At 38.2% G+C, this 23,314-nt stretch overlaps 1 protein-coding gene and 1 long non-coding RNA gene across 3 annotated transcripts in view; both read right to left on the minus strand.

Moving 5' to 3' along the window:
• Positions 1-1,581: 1,581 nt before the first annotated feature.
• On the minus strand, positions 1,582-5,656 carry LOC116574813. Its single transcript, XR_004279499.1, has 3 exons — positions 5,564-5,656; positions 4,131-4,263; positions 1,582-3,088 (listed from the first exon to the last, which is right to left on the minus strand). It is a non-coding gene; the product is annotated as an uncharacterized LOC116574813 (long non-coding RNA).
• Positions 5,657-7,041: 1,385 nt separating this feature from the next.
• The window catches only part of ATAD2 (ATPase family AAA domain containing 2), a 72,467-nt gene continuing 56,194 nt past the window's right edge, over positions 7,042-23,314 (minus strand). For both annotated transcript variants that reach the window (XM_032315631.1, XM_032315633.1), the window contains 9 exons: positions 20,914-21,049; positions 19,725-19,921; positions 18,997-19,156; positions 15,508-15,630; positions 15,238-15,381; positions 13,333-13,728; positions 10,185-10,318; positions 8,753-8,881; positions 7,042-7,945 (listed from right to left, as the gene is read on the minus strand). In XM_032315631.1, coding sequence (XP_032171522.1) covers positions 7,901-7,945; positions 8,753-8,881; positions 10,185-10,318; positions 13,333-13,728; positions 15,238-15,381; positions 15,508-15,630; positions 18,997-19,156; positions 19,725-19,921; positions 20,914-21,049 — 1,464 coding nt within the window. In that variant the 3' untranslated portion in view covers positions 7,042-7,900. The remainder of the gene's footprint in view (positions 7,946-8,752; positions 8,882-10,184; positions 10,319-13,332; positions 13,729-15,237; positions 15,382-15,507; positions 15,631-18,996; positions 19,157-19,724; positions 19,922-20,913; positions 21,050-23,314) is intronic.

Below are 23,314 nucleotides of genomic sequence, written 5' to 3' on the forward strand. Positions count from 1 at the left end.
GTCTTTGTTGTGCTACATTAATTAATAACGACTATTTTAAGAACTCCTGCAAAAGCTTGGAGCAGCCATGATTCTCTCCACTGACTTTTGATTGTTCTGAGGTAACTTAAAACATTTTAAAAATATGCCTTTTTGCTAAAGTTAGCCAGAGAGAATTTCTGTTGCTTGCAACCAAAACAATCTCAGCCAGTAAAATCCATCTGTTCTTAATTCAAAACTTTGATCCTGCTCTCTCATCAACATTTATATATAAACATAATTTTAAAATATACATGAAACAATTTAATTACATATCAGTGATATATTTTTATGCATGAATATAATTTTTATTAAATATGTAAATATTATTTTATATATGTAAATACTCCAGAGCTAGTGAAAAACAAAAAATGAAAAACCCCACAGTCCTCCAGTCACTCCCCAGTCAGTGTGCTGGTGACCTGGACACCGGCTGCAAAGCTGAGATACAGTCCTCAGATGGGTTTCAGTTTCATGAGAATGCCCGCTCTGTGGACAATTAACTGTTAGCACATTGAAGTGAAAATCTCTTTTCACTTTTTAAGATTTATTTATCCATTTAAGAGAGAGAGAGGGAGAGAACATGTGCAAGCGACTGGGGTGGGGGTTGCAGAGAATGAGAGAATCCTCAAGCACACTCCTCACCCAGAGCCCAATGTGGGCTTGATCCCATGACCTTGAGATCGTGACCTGAGACAAAACCAAGAGTTGGGATGCTCAACCAACTAAGCCACCTAGGTGCCCCCAAAATCTGTTCTTTTACAGTCCTGGAGCTGTAGAAATCTAAGAGAAGCAGCTTCTAAAAATATAATCAAGAAGATTTTGTATCTTTTTAAAACTTAGATGCTGTTAGCTAGACCCTACTTTTTCTGAGGTATGGGGTTCCCTTCACTGTAACCCCCACGGGCCTCCATTTTCTGTCAACTTCAGATCTTCCTATTTTGCTCCTTATGTCCAGATTTCCTTTTCCATCACCCAGGCATTTGGTCAACTCAACTGATATTTATTTAGTGTCAGCTGTGCACATTATGTAAGTGCTGGATCTATGATCATAAAACAAAATAGGGGTGCCTGGTGGCTCAGTCAGTTAAGTGTCTGCCTTTGACTTGGGTCATGATCACAGGATCCTGGGATGGAGTCCTGCATCGGGTTCCATGCTCAGTAGGGTGTCTCCTTCTCCCTTTCCCTCTGTTGCTGCTGCTCTCTCTGTTAAATAAATAAATACTATCTTTAAAAAAAAAAAAATATATATATATATATAAAATCATAAAACAAAATAAATAGTTCTTGACTTAAAAAGCCGTGAGACAAATGTTACGGAAACACTATAAAATATATAGTTACAAATTGTGAAAAATGTCATGTACGAATACTGGGGATTAAAAATGGAAGATTAGGGGCACCTGAGTGGCTCAGTGTGTTAATGCCTCTGCCTTCAGCTCAGGTCATGGTCCCAGGGTCCTGGGATCAAGTCTCGCATCGGGCTCTCTGCTCAGCCAGGAGCCTGCTTCCTCCTCTCTCTCTGCCTGCTTGTGATCTCTGTCAAGTAAATAAATTAAAAAAAAATCTAAAAAAAAATAGAAGATTAAAAGAGGAAATCTCATTTATATTGAAGGGGCATCAGGAAAACTTCTCTAAGATGATGACTTTTATGCTGAGAAACGGAGGATGGGAGTAGGAGTCAGACAGGCAGTGGTGGAGGGAAGGACATTCTAGACAAACCGAGTAGCATATGAAAAAGCCCAGAGGTGGGAAAAAATAACTGAAAAAAGGCTAAGAGTGGCTGGAGTGTTGTAGACCAAAAGAGTGGGGAGATGAGGCTGAGAGGTAGGCAGGAGCCATAAGGAACTGCAAGGGGAAGCCCTGATGATATCCCAGATCTAAGATCCTTAAAAGAATATCTGGACAACTGAATGGAGAATGGCTGGTAGGGGCAAGAAGAGAAGCAGGGCCAACCAAGAAGCTCTTGCAGGAGCATCGTCACGTGATTATGAGTTGAGAGAGCTAGTGGAAGAAACAGAGAGAACGGAGAGGTATGTGGGAGGCAGAAAATCAGGACTTGGTGATGGACCAGAAGCTGAAGGAGGAAGCTTTAGGTTCCTGGCTTTAGCATTTGATGGATGGTAGTGGCATTTTGTTGATAATGGGAATTCTGAAGGAACAGCCGATTTCAGGGAAAGATCAAGGTATGCTGTTAGTCTGTAGTTCAGGAAAGGGATTATGGACTGGAGACACACTTGGGAGTTGTTGAAACACAGGTAGTATTTAGAGCCTTAAGAGCCGGGAAGGAGTGAAGAGAGAGGAGAGCTGAGGACCAAGCTCTGGAGAACAATACAAAGGTCAAGGATAGAGAAGGGCCAACAAAAAGGCAAAAGGCAAAATAAATAAAAAAGCAGTCCTGGAATCTGGAGGGAAAACCGTATGAGTGTAGTGTTACAGCAGGCGGGAAAAACAAAAACAAAAACTGTTTCAGAAAAGATGTGCTCTGTGGCATGGGATGGTGCTGAGGTGACAAAGAAATCCATATGTGATTCAGTGAAATGGCCATCATTGGTGCCTTGGTTAAGAGTAAAGTATTTTTGCAACCTGCTATGTATGCCCTGTTCCAAACGTGCCCTAACCCCTGACTAAAACCCAAAAGAAAGCAGAAACTATTCTTTTTGCTTTGAAACTTATAGCACTCCTCCAAGGCGAGAAATTCCTCCCCCTATAAAATTGATTCAGAACCCCTCTTCTTTCCTTCCCCATCCTACCCTCATATGACAAACTTATTTCCTGAGGAAAACTCATCTCAAGGAAATAGGTTCTTCTCACCATCATTCCTTATAGACAATTACATCACCCCTCCAATTCTGAAGGCCAGAAGTCCAAAATCAGGATCACCAGGCTCAAATCAAAGTGTTGGCAGGGCTGCATTCCTCTGAAGGAACGAGTGGAGAATCTGCTCCTTGCTTCTTCCAGCTCCTGGTGGTGGGCTGTCAGCATTTTCTTGGCTTGTGGCCGCATGATGCCAATCTTTGACTTGATGGTCACATCCTCTAAGATCTTCTAAATTCTCCCTCTGTTCTCCCTTCCATAAAGATACATGATTGCATTTAAGGTTCAACACAAATAATCCAGGACAATCTCCACATCTCAAGGTCCTTAATTATATCTAAAGACCCCCTCTTTTTGTTTCAGAGGAGATATTTACAGATTCCAGGGATTAGGATGAAGATATCTTTTGGATGGCTGCTTTTCACAAAAGTTATGTGACAAGCAGGGACTAAAAAGGCTGTATTCCTTTCTGCTTCCTGGCATCCCTATATTACCTGAAAACCAAGTTATTTCCAATTATATTCAACTCATCCCTAAAACTGTCAACTCTTACTATTGTCAATATCCTCAAAAAAATCCCCTAGGAGTTCATCTTTACAACTATGGAATTATCTTTAATGTGTGCCGTCTTACCAAAAAAGGCCTAAGCCTTCTTTTGCCTCTGAGAGCTTCTTTTGGACTCTCTTGCCTCTAGCCTGTCACTTTTCTAGACCATCTAAGAAAATCTTTCCAGTTCATTTGATCATGCCACCTGTGTACTCAAAGACTCACTGGCTCTATTTTTTTAGCTTTCACTTCCTATGAGCACCAAGTCCTGAATAAGACCTTTCAAGACCTTAAGTACCGATTCTTTATGTATCCTATATGCCTTTGCTGGCTAAGAATTGCATTCCGTTATCAATAATATAGACCCACCTAACAGCAGTTTAAACAAGAAAGTGTCTTTCAATTAAGAAGTCCAGATATAGTTAAGCACTTGAATCACAATCCCCTGAAGTTATTATAAGCCAGGTTCTTTCTTCATATACTTTTATGAAGTAGGCCATAGGTTCCATCTTTAAGGTCACCTCACAGTCCAAGACAGCTTCTGGAGTTCCAGCCATTTTATATATATATATATATATATATACACACACACACACACACACACACACACACACACACACACACACACAGAGACATATATATATGAAATACACACACACACACACACACACTCACACATATATATATGAAATACACACACACTAGGCAGCAGGTAAAAGAAAGCACATAAAGATGGAAAGTGTTCTCACCCCCTTCCTTCTCAGCAGGTTTCCTAGAAATTGTGCACACTTCCCTTTGTTTTCTCCTGTGGTCTCATAGCCACATTTTGCCGCAATGGAAGAAAATATAATTTTCCAGCAGGACAGGTTGCTGAGGGTGTTGCTCTAAGGAATGAGAGAATGGGTATTAGGAGGCCAACTGACTATCTTCGCCTCCATGTCCTAATACAGAGTGAGTTTTTAGCCCCACAATATCCTTTGGCAAGAAGTGGGACTCAATTGCAAAAAACTACTGTGTATGTGTGGTTGAGAAGGTAGTGGGGAGAAGACAAGTAAATCTGATATACCCTCAATTAATCCCACAGTGTATACCTATCAGGATCCCTCATAAAATCAGATTTTAAAAAAGGCAGAAGGGGGAACAGAAGAGCTTCCCCATGCTTATGAGTAGGCTGTGCACAGTGATCTTCCAGAGTACAGTACTGAGAGGGAAGGAAAAGCGATTTTGCAGGGGCGACTGGAGAAACACTAGTTCTGCCAGGTGATCAAGGTCAGTCAACAGTCATAAATCACATTGGCAGTATGCGACCTGATAGAACCACTTCAGTTCTGTCGTCTTCCTCCCCCAAACCCATAATCCCACTCGAATCAGGAGAAAAACAGACTAATTTCAACAGAGAGGTGTCTTCCAAATACCTCAAAATTGTTAAGTCATCAAAAACAACCCTATTACTGAGTTACCTTTTGGTTGTTGAGCTTTAATAGTCGACAGTATTTATAAAAGAGAAAAGTGGGCTTTTCATTTTTTTTTTTTTAAAGGTTTTATTTATTTGTCAGAGACAGAGGGAGAGAGAGCGAGCGAGCACAGGCAGACAGAGAGGCAGGCAGAGGCAGAGGGAGAAGCAGGCTCCCTGCCGAGCAAGGAGCCCAATGTGGGACTCGGATCCCAGGACCCTGGGATCATGACCTGAGCCGAAGGCAGCTGCTTAACCAACTGAACCACCCAGGCGTCCCTGGGCTTTTCATTTTGATGAAGTCTTATTTATCTACTTTTCCTTTTGTTGCTAGTGGGTTTTTTTTGCCACATTTAAGAAATCATTGCCAAATTCAAAGGCAAAGATTTGTCCTTGTTTTCTTCCAAAGATTTTATAGTTTTAGCTCTTATTTAGGTCTTTGATCCGTTTGTGTTCATTTTTGTATATGGTGTGAGGCAGAGGTCCAACCGCAATCTTTTGTGTGTGGCTAGCCAGCTTTCCCAGCACACCGTTTGTTGAAGACGCTATTCTTCTCCCATTGAATGGTCTTGGACATTATTTTAAAAAATCAATTGACAATAGATTAACGGATTTATTTCTGGACTCTCAATTCTCTTGATCTTGTATCTATCCTCTATGCCAATACAACACTGTTTTATTGATGTAACTTGTGTAACTTTTAGAATTGGGAAGTATGAGTCTACTAACTTTTTCTTCTTTTTCACGATTGTTTTGGCTATTCAGGGTCCCTTGCAATTCCTTTATGCTACTGACTTTTCCAAATCTGCAAAAAAAAAAAAAAAAAAACCACTGCGATTTTGATAGGTATTACATTGAATCTGCAGATTGCTTTGGTGGATATTACCATTGGGATAACATTAAGTCTTCTAATACATGAATACAGGATGTCTTTTCATTTCTTGAGGTCTTAATTTCATTCAGCAACACTTGGTACCATTAGTGTACAAGTCTTAGACGTACTTGGTTAAATTTACTCTAAGATGTTTTATCATCTTAGATGCTATTATAAAAGGAATTACTCTCTTAATTTTCTTTTTGGATTGTTCATTGCTATTGTACAAAAATACAATGGATTTTTATGCTGATCTTATATCCTGCCACGTTATTGAATTTATTAGTTCTAACAGATATTTTGTGAATTCTTTAGGATTTTGTACACATAAAATCATGCCATTCATGAATAGCTTTACTTCATTCTTTCCAATTTGGATGCCTTTTATTTCTTTTTCTTGCCTTAAGTACTATAGACTAATTGCACTTTTAAGCAAAAAAATGTTAAACATTCTCGGCCTGCAATTTCAGCATGATTTTGAAAGTCTACATATGAAATGTATACATACTACTTCCATGTCTGTAGACAGTACATCATGAAAAGTACAGGAAGCATACTCGTCTTTGTAGCTAATGAACATATACATATCAACATTCCAGTGTCAACAGCATTTTAAACTATGCGCAGTAACAAAACAGATTTTGTATTTGTTTTGCACTGGGTTATCTTTGGGATATTTTAAAATAATGAAGAAATAGAAACAAGTTTGAGGGCACCTGGGTGGCTCAGTGGGTTAAGCCACTGCCTTCGGCTCAGGTCGTGATCTCAGGGTCCTGGGATCGAGGCCTGAATCGGGCTCTCTGCTTGGTGGGGAGCCAGCTTCCCCTCCTCTCTATCTGCCTGCCTCTCTGCCTACTTGTGATCAATCTGTCAAATAAATTTAAAAATCTTAAAAAAAAAAAAAAAAGAAAGAAACAAGTTTGAGAAACAATTCTCACCCTTTATAACATATAAAATTTATAACAGAAGCTGTACATACAAAATAAAATCCTAGTTACAAAAGATGTATCTGGAGTTATAATTTTCAATAAAAATGAGTATGTGTGTATACCTAAGTACAGAAATACACACTTTAAGGTTTTACAGTACCCCACTGCTTTATGCATTATATAAGAGCATATCTATTCATTAAGGTATCTAAATTACTAGGTTCTATAAGGCTTTAAATACAATATCCAGATAAACAACAAAAGGCAACTCAACTCTGAAACAGTGTTAGAATCCAGAATCTCTCATATGAGATCATTATCTCCTATTCCCTTTGAAGGAAGTTTCCAACTATTTTACAAACTAATATTAGAATATCTCTGTGAAAAAACAAAACAACAGAATATGCATGGCAGTGAATGACTTTATTGCTTTAAGAAAGAAATGTATTTTTGGTATCATTAATACAAAATTTATAATATTTATATTTATATAATTATATATAAAAGCTATCTATAGAATATAACCTAAACACAAATTTAGAAAGATATAATTTTCAAATATAAAACCTTTGTGCTATTAAAAAGATATTTAACAAAATAGTTATTAATACATTTGCTGCATGTATAATCACAAAAATAAACCAAAAAATATTTAAAATCTTTATTAACCCAAATTAGAATCATAAAAATTTTTATCTAAATTTTGACATTCAAGTACACAAGTTGTTCAGGGGCCTTCCCACAGATGACTTGAACCCTGGCCTGTAAGTAAATGGGGAGAGAAAGCGAAAAGCAAATGGGAGATGGACACTGAAAAAAAAGGACAAAAGGATGGCAAAGACACAAAGACACAATACTTAAGTCAGTTTTTTAGTCTGATACAAGACAATATTTTTAGGAAAGAAAAACCTTAAAAGTGCTTAAAACAAAAAAATGTCAATGTCACTAATTACTCTTAAGTGCCATAAAACATCAGTTAGCAAAATAACTTTTATTAAGAGCTGGCCATACATTTCAACTACCAATACGCTACAGAATTACTATTACTACAATGCCTTGTTTAATCAAACTTCCAATATTTAACAGCTATAGCTGTAATATATCTTACACATGTACATAAATACCAGGAAAGTTTAAATATTTTTATTTACTATTTTAATCTTTTCCTTAAAGATGCAGGATTTCATCTTCCATCAGTTACACAGACATGGCAACGGCGACTTAAATAGCAACTGAATATAAAGAATATTCAGTACCAGGACATCATGATCTGGAACAACTGAAGTTTTCTACCTCTTGCTCCATTTTCTGGATAAAGGGTAAAAAAGGAAAAACAGTAACTTTCAGTATGAAAAAAGTTAAAGAAACATTACTCTATTGCGTTTTTTTTTTTTACATCAACAACCTCAAGAATATTAACCCATGTATATATCTGAGAGTTAAAATAGAAATTTAGGTCAGTATTTATGACTATCACATAAACTGATATCACCAATGGGACTTCATAATTTAAATCCCTTTGAAATACGTCTGAGATGCATTCATCTTAAGTTCAAATAGTTATAATTAAGGCACTAGTGTAGTTCCAGATACTAATATTTTGTATTTATAGGTGTTAATATTACATACCTATCGTACTATGTAGGTTCCACAGTATACTTAATAGGAATAATAATTATTATGTATATACTAGTAGGTACATTAGTAGGTACCTACTAATACATTATACTATAGACACATAGTAAACATATTATAGATATGTAATACTACATTGTTACAGATATATTATACTATACTATTATTATCCAATATCTATTTTTAAAAATTAGTATTAGTGCCCACTACAAAGCAAGATTAAGTAAAGAGACATAGGTCTGTCTTAAGTTTATCCTGAAAAAGAGGTGTGTATCTTCATTAACACACACACAAAACAGATTTTTTCATAGTCTACTGATACGATAGTTCCAATGTTTATTGAAGAAACATAACAGTGAAGTGCTAGATTTTAAAAAGTATAGAACTTGGTTGTATCTAGAAATAATCCATAGTCCAAATATTAAAAATGGTCTTTAAAACATCTAATAATTTTATAATTTCTTATATAGATTACTTTACCTGGATAAGTGTTGTTTTGTCATAGTCCATGCGATGCTGATAAATACACTGGCTGATAACTGCATATAAATTTTCCAACTGAAAAATATTGTATTCTTGACTTTTTTTAACAACAGTCTTCAAAAGATTCTAAAAGAAAACATGAGTGTTTACAAATGTGAGAGATAAAAAATTCCATGAGATATTTTAATTTTGAAGATTTGGGCAATTTTTAGCATATAAACCGGAGAGAGGGCAGACCAATTATTTGATGAGACATGGTGACCTCTTATACTTAGCAGTAGCTAACATAACCATCATCCTGTGGTCCTGATCTCTGCCCTAGGTAACTCCCAACCTAAAAAGACTATAGCTGAGGAGGTAGCCAATCACAATTTTAGCCATAAATCTCTGGAGACAAATTAAAATATAAGCTCAAACTAGATTAATAAGAAAAAAAGCAACATTTTTGCAGGGTATTTTAAGGCAATGCAATTACATTATAATGTGAAACAAAGGAGATAGTACATAAATGATGAGCCACCTTATTACTCCTTTTTTTTTTTAAAGGACTTATTTATCTATTTTAGAGAAAGAGAGAGCGAGAGAGAGTGAATGAGTGAGTGAGGGGCACAAGGGGAGGGAGAGAGACTTAAGTAGACTTGCTGCTGAATGCGGAGCCCAAGGTGGGGCTTGACGTGAGGCTCTATCTCAAGACCCGAAGATCATGTCCTAAGCCAAAACTCAGAGTGGGACACTTAGCAGACTGTGCCACACAGGCATCCTGGTTCTTTTTCTTATAAAGAACCATCTTTATAAGAACTTTATAAAACTCCATCTGCTCAGTGTTTAAGGACTGAAATGGACTCACTAGATTCCTGTGATTCCTTAAGTCTGGGCCTACAAGGATATGCCATTACCTCTCAGTTAACAAAAACAAAACAAAACAACAACAAAACAAAACAAAACAAAACAGCCATTATGATTGAGTAAAAACCAGCTAAATGTTCACTGGTGATGGTCAAAAAACAATGCATATGGGTACTTGGGTGGCTCAGTTGGTTGGGCATCTGACTCCTGGTTTTGGCTCAGGTCAGGATCTCAGAGACTGTGAGATTGAGCCCTGCGACGGGCTCCAGGCTCAGTGGGGAGTCTGTCTGAGATTCTCTCCCTCTCCCCACCCACCATGCTCACCCTCTGTCTCTAAAGAAATTAATTTTAAAAAATGTACAGGATCAGTAATGCAGATAAGTATGTTAAAAACCAGAATATCAACAGACTAGACATCTCCAAATACTGCTTTTATGAAAATTATTCTATACCAAGTTCATCCTTTTACTAAAGATCATTATTTACTGCATGTCAGATTGATAAAACATTCTATCCCAAATTCATTTTTGGTGGACTCTTATTAATCTGCACAATGAAAGCATTACAGTTTCAAGTTACATACTTTTAGTCGTTCATGGTCCACAACCAGTGAGGGTGCAGGCTGGGAAAGAATTGCCAAAGCCTTTTCAACACTGATGAGCTGCTGCTGTTCTACTTGGGAACGTCTGGCTCGAGTCATTCGCAGAACACACATTTCTAGAATGAAAAGTTTAGTAATTATTACATGGTTCACAGACATTATGTTTAAAGTACACATTAGGCAGGACATACTTACTAAAACATAATCACCAACTCTGGTTTATTGGCTCTGCTGTAAGATTAAGATGCTACCACTTCTACTCTCAAAAAAAAAAAAAAATTACTTTTCAAACGGAGTATTTCAAAGGATCCTCAGCACTAAATTAGTTTGGCACAACAGTCCTAGAATGTAAAAGCTGGAAGGGACCTCAGTAATCTGGGAGGTGCAAACTGCCATCGATAGGCCCAATATGCCCTATGGGTAAAAAGTCTAATTAGAACACAACCATACCCATTTTACATGTGTGTCAATGTGGCTTTTCTAACAGGGTTCAGTAGCTGGGACAGAGACTGTTATCACTAAATATTTACCATCTGTCCCTTTACAGAAAAAGTTTGCCTATCTCTGAGCTAGAATAATTTACTCACTGATAAGGAAAATGAAGCCAAGAGAGGTGAAGGAATTTTTTAAAAGATCAATGTACCTAATTATTATAAGAGCCAGAACAAGAACCCAAATCTGCTGATATGTAAACAAGTACCTGTCCCCCTTTAGTGTCCTTTAAAAAAAATAATGATAGAAGAAAAATAAAACAATTCTGAATCCAAACAAAACATACTATATTATACAGCCACAGGATTAAGATTTAAAATATCAACACTGAGGGGCGACTGGGTGGCTCAGTGGGTTCAAGCCTCTGCCTTCAGCTCAGGTCATGATCCCAGGGTCCTGGGATGGAGCCTCTCATCGGGCTCTCTGCTCAGCAGGGAGCCTGCTTCCTCCTTTCTCTCTGCCTGCCTCTGCCTACTTGTGATCTCTGTCAAATAAATAAAATCTTAAAAAAAAAAAAAGTAAAATAAAATAAAATATCCACATTGAAAAGGCTATACTCTATGTCTACTCTGCTATGATTTTTCAAACACACTAGAACTCATTTCAAGGAAGTCCTAGAAAAAGAATTGCTCATAATTATTAAGCCATTGAAAAAACACCAGTCTCATCATCAATACTTGTTTCTGCACAGCAAAGAAAACAGTCAAGAAAACAAAGAAGCAACCCACGGAATGGGAGAAGATATTTGCAAATGATAGTACAGACAAAAGGTTGATATCCAGGATCTATAAAGAACTCCTCAAACTCAACACACACAAAACAGACAATCATATCAAAAAATGGGCAGAAGTTATGAAAAGACATTTCTCCAATGAAGACATACAAATGGCTATCAGACACATGAAAAAATGTTCATCATCACTAGCCCTCAGGGAGATTCAAATTAAAACCACATTGAGATATCACCTTACACCAGTTAGAATGGCCAAAATTAGCAAGACAGGAAACAACATGTGTTGGAGGCGATGTGGAGAAAGGGGGACCCTCTTCGACTGTTGGTGGGAATGCAAGTTGGTGCAGCCTCTTTGGAGAACAGTGTGGAGATTCGTCAAGAAATTAAAAATAGAACTTCCCTATGACCCTGCAATTGCACTACTGGGTATTTACCCCAAAGGTACAGATATAGTGAAAAGAAGGGACATCTGTACCCCAATGTTTATAGCAGCAATGGCCATGGTCACCAAACTGTGGAAAGAACCAAGATGCCCTTCAACGGACGAATGGATAAGGAAGATGTGGTCCATATACACTATGGAGTATTATGCCTCCATCAGAAAGGATGAATACCCAACTTTTGTAGCAACATGGATGGGACTGGAAGAGATTATGCTGAGTGAAATCAGTCAAGCAGAGAGAGTCAATTCTCATATGGTTTCACTTATCTGTGGAGCATAACAAATAGCATGGAGGACATGGGGAGATGGAGAGGAGAAGGAAGTTGGGGGAAATTGGAAGGGGAGGTGAACCATGAGAGACTATGGACTCTGAAAAACAACCTGAGGGTTTTGAAGGGGCGGGGGGGTGGAAGGTCGGGGCACCAGGTGGTGGGTATTATAGAGGGCACGGATTGCATGGAGCACTGGGTGTGGTGCAAAAATAACGAATACTGTTATGCTGAAAATAAATAAAAAATAAATTAAAACAAAACAAAACAAAAAAAAACCAGTCTCATCATCAATACTTGTTTCTGACCAAAATAAATTTTTAAACTGTTACTCTTCTTTTTTGCTTTTTACTTGTTTGACTTTTCCAAAATCCAAACAAATCTACTGCTAAGGATCCAAGAAGATCCAGACAGAAGACAATTCTAAATGAAAACCTTTGGTGCAAAGATCATTAGAATAAATATAAATAATCTCGGACTTAACCTACAATAGAAATAGAGCAATGATGGGGGTGAGTAACATTTGTTCTATATCACTCAGCCAGAACTACAGAAAACTGCTGAGTTTGCTTAAAAAGAAGAGGCTATCCTGCCAGTTTTTGAAAACTGTATAGCCAAGCACTTTGCTACATGCTTTAGATGGATTATTTTATTCAAGTTTCAAAATATTTCATTACCTGACCACTATCTACCCCAATTTTACAGAAGAGAAAACCGATAGTGATTGGTCAAAACCTTGTCCAAGGTCACAAGTTACTAAGTAGAGACTAGGACTCAAATCCAGGTCTATTTGATGCCACCTTGTGCTTTTAACGACAGTGATTTACAAGTTCTATAGTTATCAAGTAAGGAAATTGCTATTTTTCCTAATTAACACCTGCATTCTGAAAGACAAGGAAAAATAATAAACTGAGATGGTAATTTGTCATTTAAAAACTTTGAGTGAGCTTTTTTTTTTTTTTTTTGAAGATTTATGTATTTATTTGAGAGAGAGGGGTAGAATATGAGCGGGAGGGGCAGAGGCAGAGAGAATCCCAAGCGGACTGAGCTGAGTGCGGAGCCACCTCACGAACCTGAGATTGCCACCTCGGGCTGAAACCAAGAGTCAGACAGATACTCAGCAGACTGTGTCCCCCAGGTGCCCTAAAACATCTTTTAAAATTAAAATTAGTAAGTTGCTTGAGTAAGACTTACCTTTTGCTTCATTTTCATCAGAAATATCTATTATCTGAGAACCAGAAGCCTCTCCATTGCAAACAATTTTATCTTTCCTCACTTCTGTGCATGCTGTGGTCTTCCCAGATTCTTCAAGTTCGTTCTCAATACCACAGACACTTGAATTGTTATTCCCCAATTCTATTTTGCTTTCAGAGGCATTTTGGTGTTTCTCATTTTCTTCTACTGAGGACTCTCCTGTGTTTCCAGTCTCATTGTGGTCTACACTTGTATCTTGATTTTCCTCTGTATCACTCTCAATTTTGTCGTCTGTGACATTCAGGCTCTCATCTTTCACCTGTGAAATCCTCCTTCGTTTTGTTATGGTGCCCAAGTACCACTTTGACTTTTTGCGGATTTTTCTCTTCAGCTGAGCTTCAAAGAATTTGAAGAAAAAGGATGAAAGAACATCGGACAATTGGAAAATTTCCTAAGGTCTAAGCAAGTTGCGGGGGGGGGGGGGGGGCGGGAAAAACCTCCTGCGATCTAAGAAGGTAGAGAATTTGAGACACTGCTGTAATTTTTTTTACGGTTGGAACACAACAAGAAGGGTAGCAAGTACTGTGAGAAGTCAGGCGATAACACGTGGCAGTACCGTGTCATTCCAAGGAGTGTGGATTTTATACAGAATAACTTTAAGGAGGGCGATGACACGAACTGTCTGATGACTCTATTACAACAGTCGCTGTGGTGGGAGTATGAGCAAGGAACTGGAGGCACAGCAAGACTAAAACTGGCCTACACTTGTCTTTATGCGTGTACCAACCCCCTGAAATTTCACTTTCACCTGGTTGGGTTTGCTACCATTATCAACATTGTTTCACAGATGGAGAAAACAAAGTTGAAATATTCTGCCTGGACCAGGTACAGAGTAACTACACTGTAATATTCTGTTTGGGAAAATCACCCACACTGTTGCATGTGCTCACATTTGAGTCATTCTCACTGTTGTATAATAAATCCATATTTCCCCATTCTATTGTTGATGAACATTTGGGTTGGTCCCAGTTTGGGGCTATTATAAATACTGGTTCTAAGCACATTCTCGTACATGTCTTTCAGCGAACATAATGTATGCAGTCCTGCTGGGTATACAGCTAGGGATGGACTGTTTTAAAGGAGACAATTTCTATGTGCTCAATTTCCATATATATATATCTACTTGCTCAAGGCTGGTTTGACCAAGAGTATCTGGTAGTACAGGTCTCTTGCTCATTTGCCCTTCTCATTCTCCCTTTCTCAGCTGCCAACTCCCATTTTATAAAAGAAGGCTTACTCCACCAATCTCAAACCACTTATCCCAGGATGGACAAGCAGCCAATACGTAATGTTCCAACCCCAGCAACACACACACACACACACACACACACACACACACACAGAATTTTAAAAATTCTATTTAAAAGCATCTGAGATCTAACAAGGCACTGAGGAATTATGATACAGAATCTGGAAAAACAAATGAATAACCGAGAGTCTAAGTTGCTGAAGAGAGTTGGGGCATTCACAGGGCTTAAAGAACCGAAACTGGAATTAAGAGCCTGGCAAGGAAGGCAGGCCTTGGGAAAAACCATGGGCTCTGGGTTAGTACCCTCTGGAGTTATACCCTAAGAATAAGGAGGAAGAGGAAATAGACTAGAATTTATAGAAATGAAAATCAATTTCAAATCAGTCAATCCACATTAAGTGATGGTGAGTGGGACCGCAAGTGGTGTATCATATAAACCTGGATTTATTTCAAGACTGCAAAGTTGCCTTAACATTAACAAAATCAAAGTAATTTATTGCATCGATATAAATAGAGGAGACTAAGGAGAAGGTAAATGGCATCAGCAGAAAATAAAGACTAGTTTCATTAAGGAAAAGCTACCCGAGGGCACTTACCAGGAGTACTGCAAGCCACAGGAGTACTGGTTGTCTTGAGTTTTTCATTCTGCTCTGGATCTGATCTTTTATCACCGGCAGAGGTGGAATTTTGCTTTGGCATCACATGATAGTAAGATGGGGCATACTTGGAGGAGCTACAACCTTATAAATAGACATGGGATATCAAGTCAAATATCCAGATTTCAAAATTATCTGAAGGGTTAATGTAAAGGACTCAATACACTACATGGGAAGCATCTTTTTTCTGATGCCACATCATTTTCCTACCTCTCTTCTTCCTAGACTCCTGAATTTCTTCACAAAGCTGCTCAAAGTCTTCATCAAGTTCTTCTTTAATTATGGCATAGGCAGTGTCTCTTAAAGCACAGGCTCTATGCCTAATAAGACGATCTGAGAATTGAATCAAGAATTCAACTTTAAAATCGCTTTTAATAATTTACCAAAAATAAACTCAACATGTTAAGATCATAGTCACTAAAATTCCTTTTTTACTTTTACCATGTATTGTGTTACTGCAATTGTATCATTCTGTTTTTACTGTTACTCTAATGTCCTGGACATCCAATTCAATATAGCAGACTAAACCTGAACGATTTTATTGCTCTGTCCTATCTAGCTCCCCTTGAAATATCATAAAAACAACAACAAAAAACAACATCAATCAACAGTGAGACTATACAACAACATGACGACAACAAAAACAGCAAGGAAGGCTACTGATGTCATTACTGAGCTAGAGACGTAAAGGAATTTTAACTTTTTTTTTTTTTAAAGATTTTATTATTTATTTGACAGAGAGAGATCACAAATAGGCAGAGAGGCAGGCAGAGAGAGGGAGAGAGAGGAGGAAGCAGGCTCCCTGCTGAGCAGAGAGCCTGACGCGGGACTCGATCCCAGGACCCTGAGATCATGACCTGAGCCGAAGGCAGCGGCTTAACCCACTGAGCCACCCAGGCGCCCCAAGATGTAAGGGAATTTTAGAAGATAGGATGCTATTGCACTGACAGAGAAACTAAACAGACAACGGAACAGCAACCTGACACAGGAAACACTGGACATGCCCCTCTACTCAAGAGCCCAAGCACTGTGAACCGGAACATGCTTTGAGGCTGAGGGCAGGTAATGGGTGAATGTAAAATTGCTTCAACAACTGGATCGGCTCCCTCCCAGGGCAGCAGGCTGCACTGTTCACACCCAGCTTAGTGCTGGCAGCCACAGCTGTCACATCAGAATGATTCTTCAGGGGATTTCGAACGTGGCATTTGGGCCTGAAGAAAGGCACAGGCAAAAGTAAAAGCCCTGGTTCCCCAGGTGTGGCAGCATCAGCGTCGTGTGGAAACTTGTCAGAAATGTAAATTCTCACGTTCTACCCTGCATCTACAGAATCAGACACAATGAGGATGGGGCCTTGCAAGCTGCATCCTAACAGGCCTGTAAGGAGATGCTGACTGCGGCTACAGGCACACCACTGGTCTCAAGTCATTTTAGGTTGTCACATGGACGGGAGACGTGGCAGCAGCGTGACTGCCATGATACAGCCTCCAGCATAAATGCTTCCTTCTTTCTACAGTTAAGGGGTTCTCAGGTTGGGAGCATGCTCCCCAGCATGAACCTACAGAACTCTGAACTGTAGGGAAAAGCCTAGGGGAGCTGAGGGCAGAGGCCCCGGAGCAGAACAGTGAGCTTTTCAATTGTCAAAGAAACTTTCAGTAGGTCCCTATGCTAATTGGCCTAATTTATAAACACTACCAACTAGAAAAACAGAAAGCCAACATACTCGGGGAGGGAGTTAACATAGCAAACAGGACTATTAAAAGTATTATCCACTGAGAGTGTTAAGGACACTACCCATAAAACAAAAATAGTAAGCTAGGAAAAAGAAATATTCTAGGAAATATTTTGGGGCGTCTGGGTGGCTCAATGGGATAAAGCCTCTGCCTTCGTCTCAGGTCATGATCCCAGAGTCCTGGGTTCGAGCCCTGCATTGGGCTCTGTGCTCAGCAGGGAGCCTGCTTCCCCCCTCAGCACCCGCCTGCCTCTCTGCCTACTAGTGATCTCTGTCAAATAAATAAACAAAATCTTAAAAAAAAAAGAAATATTTTAGAAAAATTTAAAACTTTGTTTATATTATTATATATTAATATAGTTATAAGTGTAAATACATTCAATATTTACTTGTCAATATTTAATATTTTAAGAAAAATATTTTTGGGTATGAGTAAGTGTATATCAAATATATAGTTGACTATATCATTATATATATGAACAAATAAATCATTAAAAATCCCTTACTCTGTAAATTTTATTTTATTTTTATTTTTTTTAAAGATTTTATTTATTCATTTGACACAGAGAGATCACAAGTAGGCAGAGAGGCAGGCAGAGAGAGAGAGAGGAGGAAGCAGGCTCCCCGCGGAGCAGAGAACCCGATGCGGGACTTGATCCCAGGACCCTGAGATCATGACCTGAGCCGAAGGCAGCGGCTTAACCCACTGAGCCACCCAGGCGCCCTGTAAATTTTATTTTTTTTAATAGATTGCATAGGGGAGGACAGACTAGGTATAGGTATAGGTATAGAAAAGGTCTAAAAAGATATCCCCAAACTTAACAGTGTCCACCTCTGGAGAGAGGAAATGAGGGACTTATGAAGTATAGATGACTTACAATATTATATGAGTTTCAAGTGTACAACACAGTGATTCGACATTTATATACATTATGAAGTAACCACCATAATAAATCTAGAGGGTTTAGTTTTTTTTTTTTTTTTAAAGATTTTATTTATTTATTTGACAGAGAACACAAGTAGGCAGAGAGGCAGGCAGAGAGAGAGGAGGAAGCAGGCTCCCTGCTGAGCAGAGAGCCCGATGCGGGACTCGATCCCAGGACCCTGAGATCATGACCTGAGCCGAAGGCAGCAGCTTAACCCACTGAGCCACCCAGGCGCCCTAGAGGGTTTAGTTTTTAAAATATTAGCAAGTTGGGGTATTGGGGTGGCTCAGTGAAGTGTCCAACTTGGTTCTGGCTCAGGTCATGATCTCACGGTCCCGAGATGGAGCCCCGCATCAGGCTCCACGTCTACTTGAGACTCTGCCCTTCTCACTGCTCTCTCTCTCTAAAATAAATCTTAAAAAAAAAAAATTAGCAAGTATCCTATATTACTTCTGTAATAAAAATCACAGTGGTCTTAACTAAGAAAATTCTTTTAAACCTTTTTTATTGCAGAGTGCTTATTTTCCACTTAGAGAAAGAGTGCTGATAAACAAAGGAAAGAAGTGAAGTAGTTGTACAATTTTGTGTCATTAGAAGGTAGGCCACGGAATTGTAAACACGGGTATTCTGTAGTCAAAGAAACCTGCATTCAAATTCTGCCTCTTCCACTTCCTGGCAGTATGACCCTAAGTTTTTTTTTTTTCCTTAAAGATTTCATTTACTTATTTGACAGAGATCACAAGTAGGCAGAGAGGCGGGCAAAGAGAGAGGAGGAAGCAGGCTCCCTGCTAAGCAGAGAGCCCAATGCGGGGCTCAATCCCAGGACCCTGGGATCATGACCTGAGCTGAAGGCAGAGGCTTTAATCCACTGAGCCACCCAGGCGTCCCCTAAGTTTTTAAAATTCATTTTCATCAACTGTAAAATGAGAATAATCTTGTATTGAATGGCACTGTGAATGTAAAATGTTCATAATATGTCACCTCACTACATGTTAGCGGTCCCCGTTCCACCCCCCCAGGGGGAAAAAACCCACTAATGCTCACCTCCAGGATCTCTATCTGGATTGTATTCTAAAGCATTACTACAGATTAGATCAATATCACTCAAATAGTCTTTCACAGTCAGATACTTGTGGAGATCAATTTTACTGATTACAGATGAAAGGTCCATTGGTTGCTTTATCACAGTGACATAATCAGGAACCTAAAATTCAAGCAAATGACCAAATCACTAAGTTAACTCTGAACATAAAAAAACATCTGAGTCCAGTTGCTCTGCCAGGCAATACAGGGGAGAGAGAACAAATACATAAGAAATAACAATAATGTATTAATATGAAACCTTTGACTCTATTTAAAGCTGGTTTTGTTTTGTATTTACTTCTGTTCTTGGGCACTTATGTCTCCAGTAATATCTTATTCCTCTTTCCTTATCCAAATGTCACCCATCCTTCAATGTCAACTTAAGACTTCAGCTTCACTCTCTAGCTCACTCCAAACCATGTAAGTCACAATAATATTATGTAGCATTAAGTCAATCTTAAATCACATCTAGAATGTTTGGGTTGGCAGACAAAGTTAATTGACTACTCTTTAGAGGAAAGAAAAATGCATTACGCATAGCTTTGAAGCCTCCACGTGGTTAGGACACTACTCAGTAAATTCTACATAAAATAAGCTCAGAGAGTACACAGGGAACCACATAAACAACTCAAATATTCTCTAGTTCACTATAGTTTAGAACATATTCGAGCCAAAGATTAAATCAGTACCTCATCAGGGTCAACTGGTTTAGTAAATACTCGGAATCGCTTGTCAATAGCAAGCCTATGTGTAACATTCCTCAAGAAAATCCTCAGTTCTCTAAAGGTATCTTCCTCTTGTTCTTCTAGTCGTTTCACTTCTTCTACTGTCAGCGGTCTTGGCTCAGGTGGTGGTGCTACAGGGAGTACCTCCAAGGCCTGCAAAACTTCACGTGAATGCAAGATTTTAGTTACTACTCTCCCATCACAACAAGAGTGACACATGATTCAGTGGTCAAGCTTCAGGGACTATCCTCCTCACATCTGCCGGGATTTAGAGGATTTGAAATAGTCAAGTGCTACCATAATCTCTATCTCTAGCTCCCCTCCAGCAACAACTATAATTTTTATTTTTTTGTAATTTGTAATTTTTAATGTTAATTCCTAGGTCATTACCTCTTTTTCATTTTAAAATCATTTAAGAGGCTATTAAAACTTTGAAAATGCATTATTTCCAGCACAAGAAAATTCTATTAAAAAAGCTTTTTACTAGTTAATTTCTGAACTAATAAAAAATTGTGGTATGTTTCCAATGTAATAAGTTTAATTTTGTTTAAACAGACATGCACTGAATACTCAGGATAAAAGAAGGCATATGAGAGTGCTGCCCCAACAAATTGACAATCTATAAGGGGTTAAGACAATTATCACATCACTAATGTCTATCAGTAGGATGAAAAAAAGTACAATGGGTCATAATGGTAGAAAATTAATTTTGCCTAGCTCTGTGAAGGAGGAAAAATTGAGTTATAGTAGAAGGACAAGTGGTTCCTTAGGCAGAAATAGGCAAGAAGGGTAGAAGCATTGATGACAGAGAGCAAGCATAAATGAAATTACGAAAAGACAACAATATGTTGCATGTAGTGTAAAGACAGAGTGTTTTGCGAAGAAAGAGAAGGGGGAAGGTGGGGAGAACAAATGTGCCAAAAATGGGCTTGGGCAGACAGGCTGGAGCTTTACTATGAATTCCAGCTCAAATTCTCCATGGACTAGGACCACACTAGGAAAGGCCTTGTACACTTTAATGGGAAGCTTAGAGACATGTTAGCAAACCTAATGACTGAAGTTTTGAGTTTGTGTTATTAGAAGATGATGATGCCATTAATATTTTATTCCCACTTTCTCAAAATTATTATATGTCAAATTTTGATAAACTAACCTGCTTTCTTCTTTGATAAAGGAGGCTTAGCAGCTTGCTTTAGAATTAGATCTTCAAAAAATTTTGTTCTTTCTTCTTTACCAGGTAACTGGACATTGAAAATTTCTCCATAATCACGGATAAACAATTCTTGCACCTTAAAGGAGAAAATATATGCATTACATATGTGTATACACAATACTATGTAAATACCATTCAATGCAACAGTAGGTTATTACACACTTTTTTTTTTCTTTAGAGATTTTATTTATTTATTTGACAGACAGAGATCACAAGTAGGCAGAGAGGCAGGGAGAAGCAGGCTCTCTGCTGAGCAGGGAGACCGATGTGGGGCGACCCCAGGACCCTGAGATCAAGACCAGAGCTGAAAGCAGACACTTAACTGACTGAACAACCCAGGTGCCCCCCCCTTTATTCATTATTATTATTAGAGGAAAATAATGTTTATTTCTTGTGTGATGCTTATGTACTTTGTTTTGGGTATGTCTGACATACAGAAGTTTACATTCATAGCTTTTGCATCACCTCATTTACAGGGTCTTCCATGCTCCCGTATAAGAAGATGTTCCTGGTATGTTATATGAAGCTTTTTGTCCTATTATCTCCACATCATTTATGAAATGTCTCTATCTTTGCTAATTCATTTACTCAACTTTTTTGTAAACAAGAGTCTCATGGATTTTATTATGTTAATTTCTCTAAGCCAGCCCAAATTCCACAATTTTAATTTCTAATTTTGAGGTATGCTTTAGTATTTGGTGGGCCAAGAACCTCATTGCTTTTTCAACATCTTCTTGGAAATTCAAGCAGTTTTTTTCCTTCATCACTGAATTTTAGGATCCTAGCTATTTTGCTGGGATTTTTATTGGAATATGTGTCTCTTCCCCCTTTCTGGTGGCCTAGATGTTATATGCTCTATTTCTACTCTTTTATTTTAACAGATAAAGTTAAGTTTTAACTCTAAGTTTTAACAGATAAAGTTAAACTTTTTCTAGCAAACTGTAAGGTTAATCAACATCTACATATCACACAAAAATCTGAATGTGCTTTTACTTCCTTATTCTCCTCCGCTATGCTCTTCCTGGCATTATCAAATTCAGACTAAGACCATCTGAGTTTCATATTTCTTGAACATTTTTTTCTATCACAATTTCCTGACAGTAAGTTTTACTGTTTTCTTTGTTCACTTCTTATTTCTACAAAATAAAGATCCAAGAGAAATTTCTAATCCTTTAATAATTAATTCTTTCAGTCAAGGGTTTATAAGTAATAGATTCCTAGGCATTACATATTCGAAAATGTCTTTTGGGGCATCTGGGTGGCTCAGGTGGTTAGGCATTTGACTCCTGATTTTAGCTCATCATCTCAGGGTTGTGAGTTTGAGTCCTGCATCAGACTCTGCGCTGGGCACGGAGCCTACTTAGGATTCCCTCTTTCCCTCTCCCCCTGCCTCTCTGTCTAAAAATCTTAGGGACGCCTTGGTGGCTCAGTTGGTTGGACGACTGCCTTCAGCTCAGGTCATGATCCCGGAGTCCAGGGATTGAGTCCGCATCGGGCTCCCAGCTCCACAGGGAGTCTGCTTCTCTCTCTGACCTTCTCCTCGCTCATGTTGTCTCTCACTGTCTCTCTCAAATAAATAAATAAAATCTTAAAAAAAAAAAGTACTTAAAAATCTTACCTTTGTTCTCTCTCTAATGTGCTAACTTTGTTGTAAAGAAAACTATTTTCCTTCAAAACTCTGGAAATAAATATTGCTCACTTGCGTCCTTAGTAGCTAGTGCTACCAATGAGAAAGTAGAAGCAATTTGATTTTCAGTCCTTCCTAGTAATATTTTCTCTCTTGGTAGATTTTTAAATTTTCCTCTGTATTTCTGAAATCCTGAAAGTTTATCTAGATGTGGGCCTTTTAAGATCCACCAGTTAGAACACAAAAACTCTTACATCTGAATTTAAGGTATTCCTTAACGCTATAAAATGTTCTAGTTTGTGAATATTTTCTCTTCTACATTTATTTTCTCTTCTCATATGGCCCAATAAATGCATGTTAGATGCAAACTGACTGCCTTTATTTTAGCTTTTTTCCTCCCTTTTCAAATCCCTGTCCTTTTGTATCATACACCATAAGAATTCCTGATCCCGTGATGTTCCATTTCAATAATTCATTCTTCATCTGTGTTTGCTCCTTTTCAAAAGCTTCATGGAATTTTTTTATGGGGGGGGGAGTTATTTCATGCATAATTATCTCCAATTGGTTCTTTTCTACAACAGTCTGTTGGTGATGCATGGATATGATTATTCATTGAACTGTCTTTCTCAAATACTTATTTATAGCTCATCTTTTGCCTTTGAATTCTTAACTACCCATAGATGATGCTTCTGTTTATTCTAGCTTCTACTTCCA

This window comes from Mustela erminea, chromosome 16 (assembly GCF_009829155.1).
Source record: "Mustela erminea isolate mMusErm1 chromosome 16, mMusErm1.Pri, whole genome shotgun sequence".
Lineage (NCBI taxonomy): Eukaryota > Metazoa > Chordata > Mammalia > Carnivora > Mustelidae > Mustela > Mustela erminea.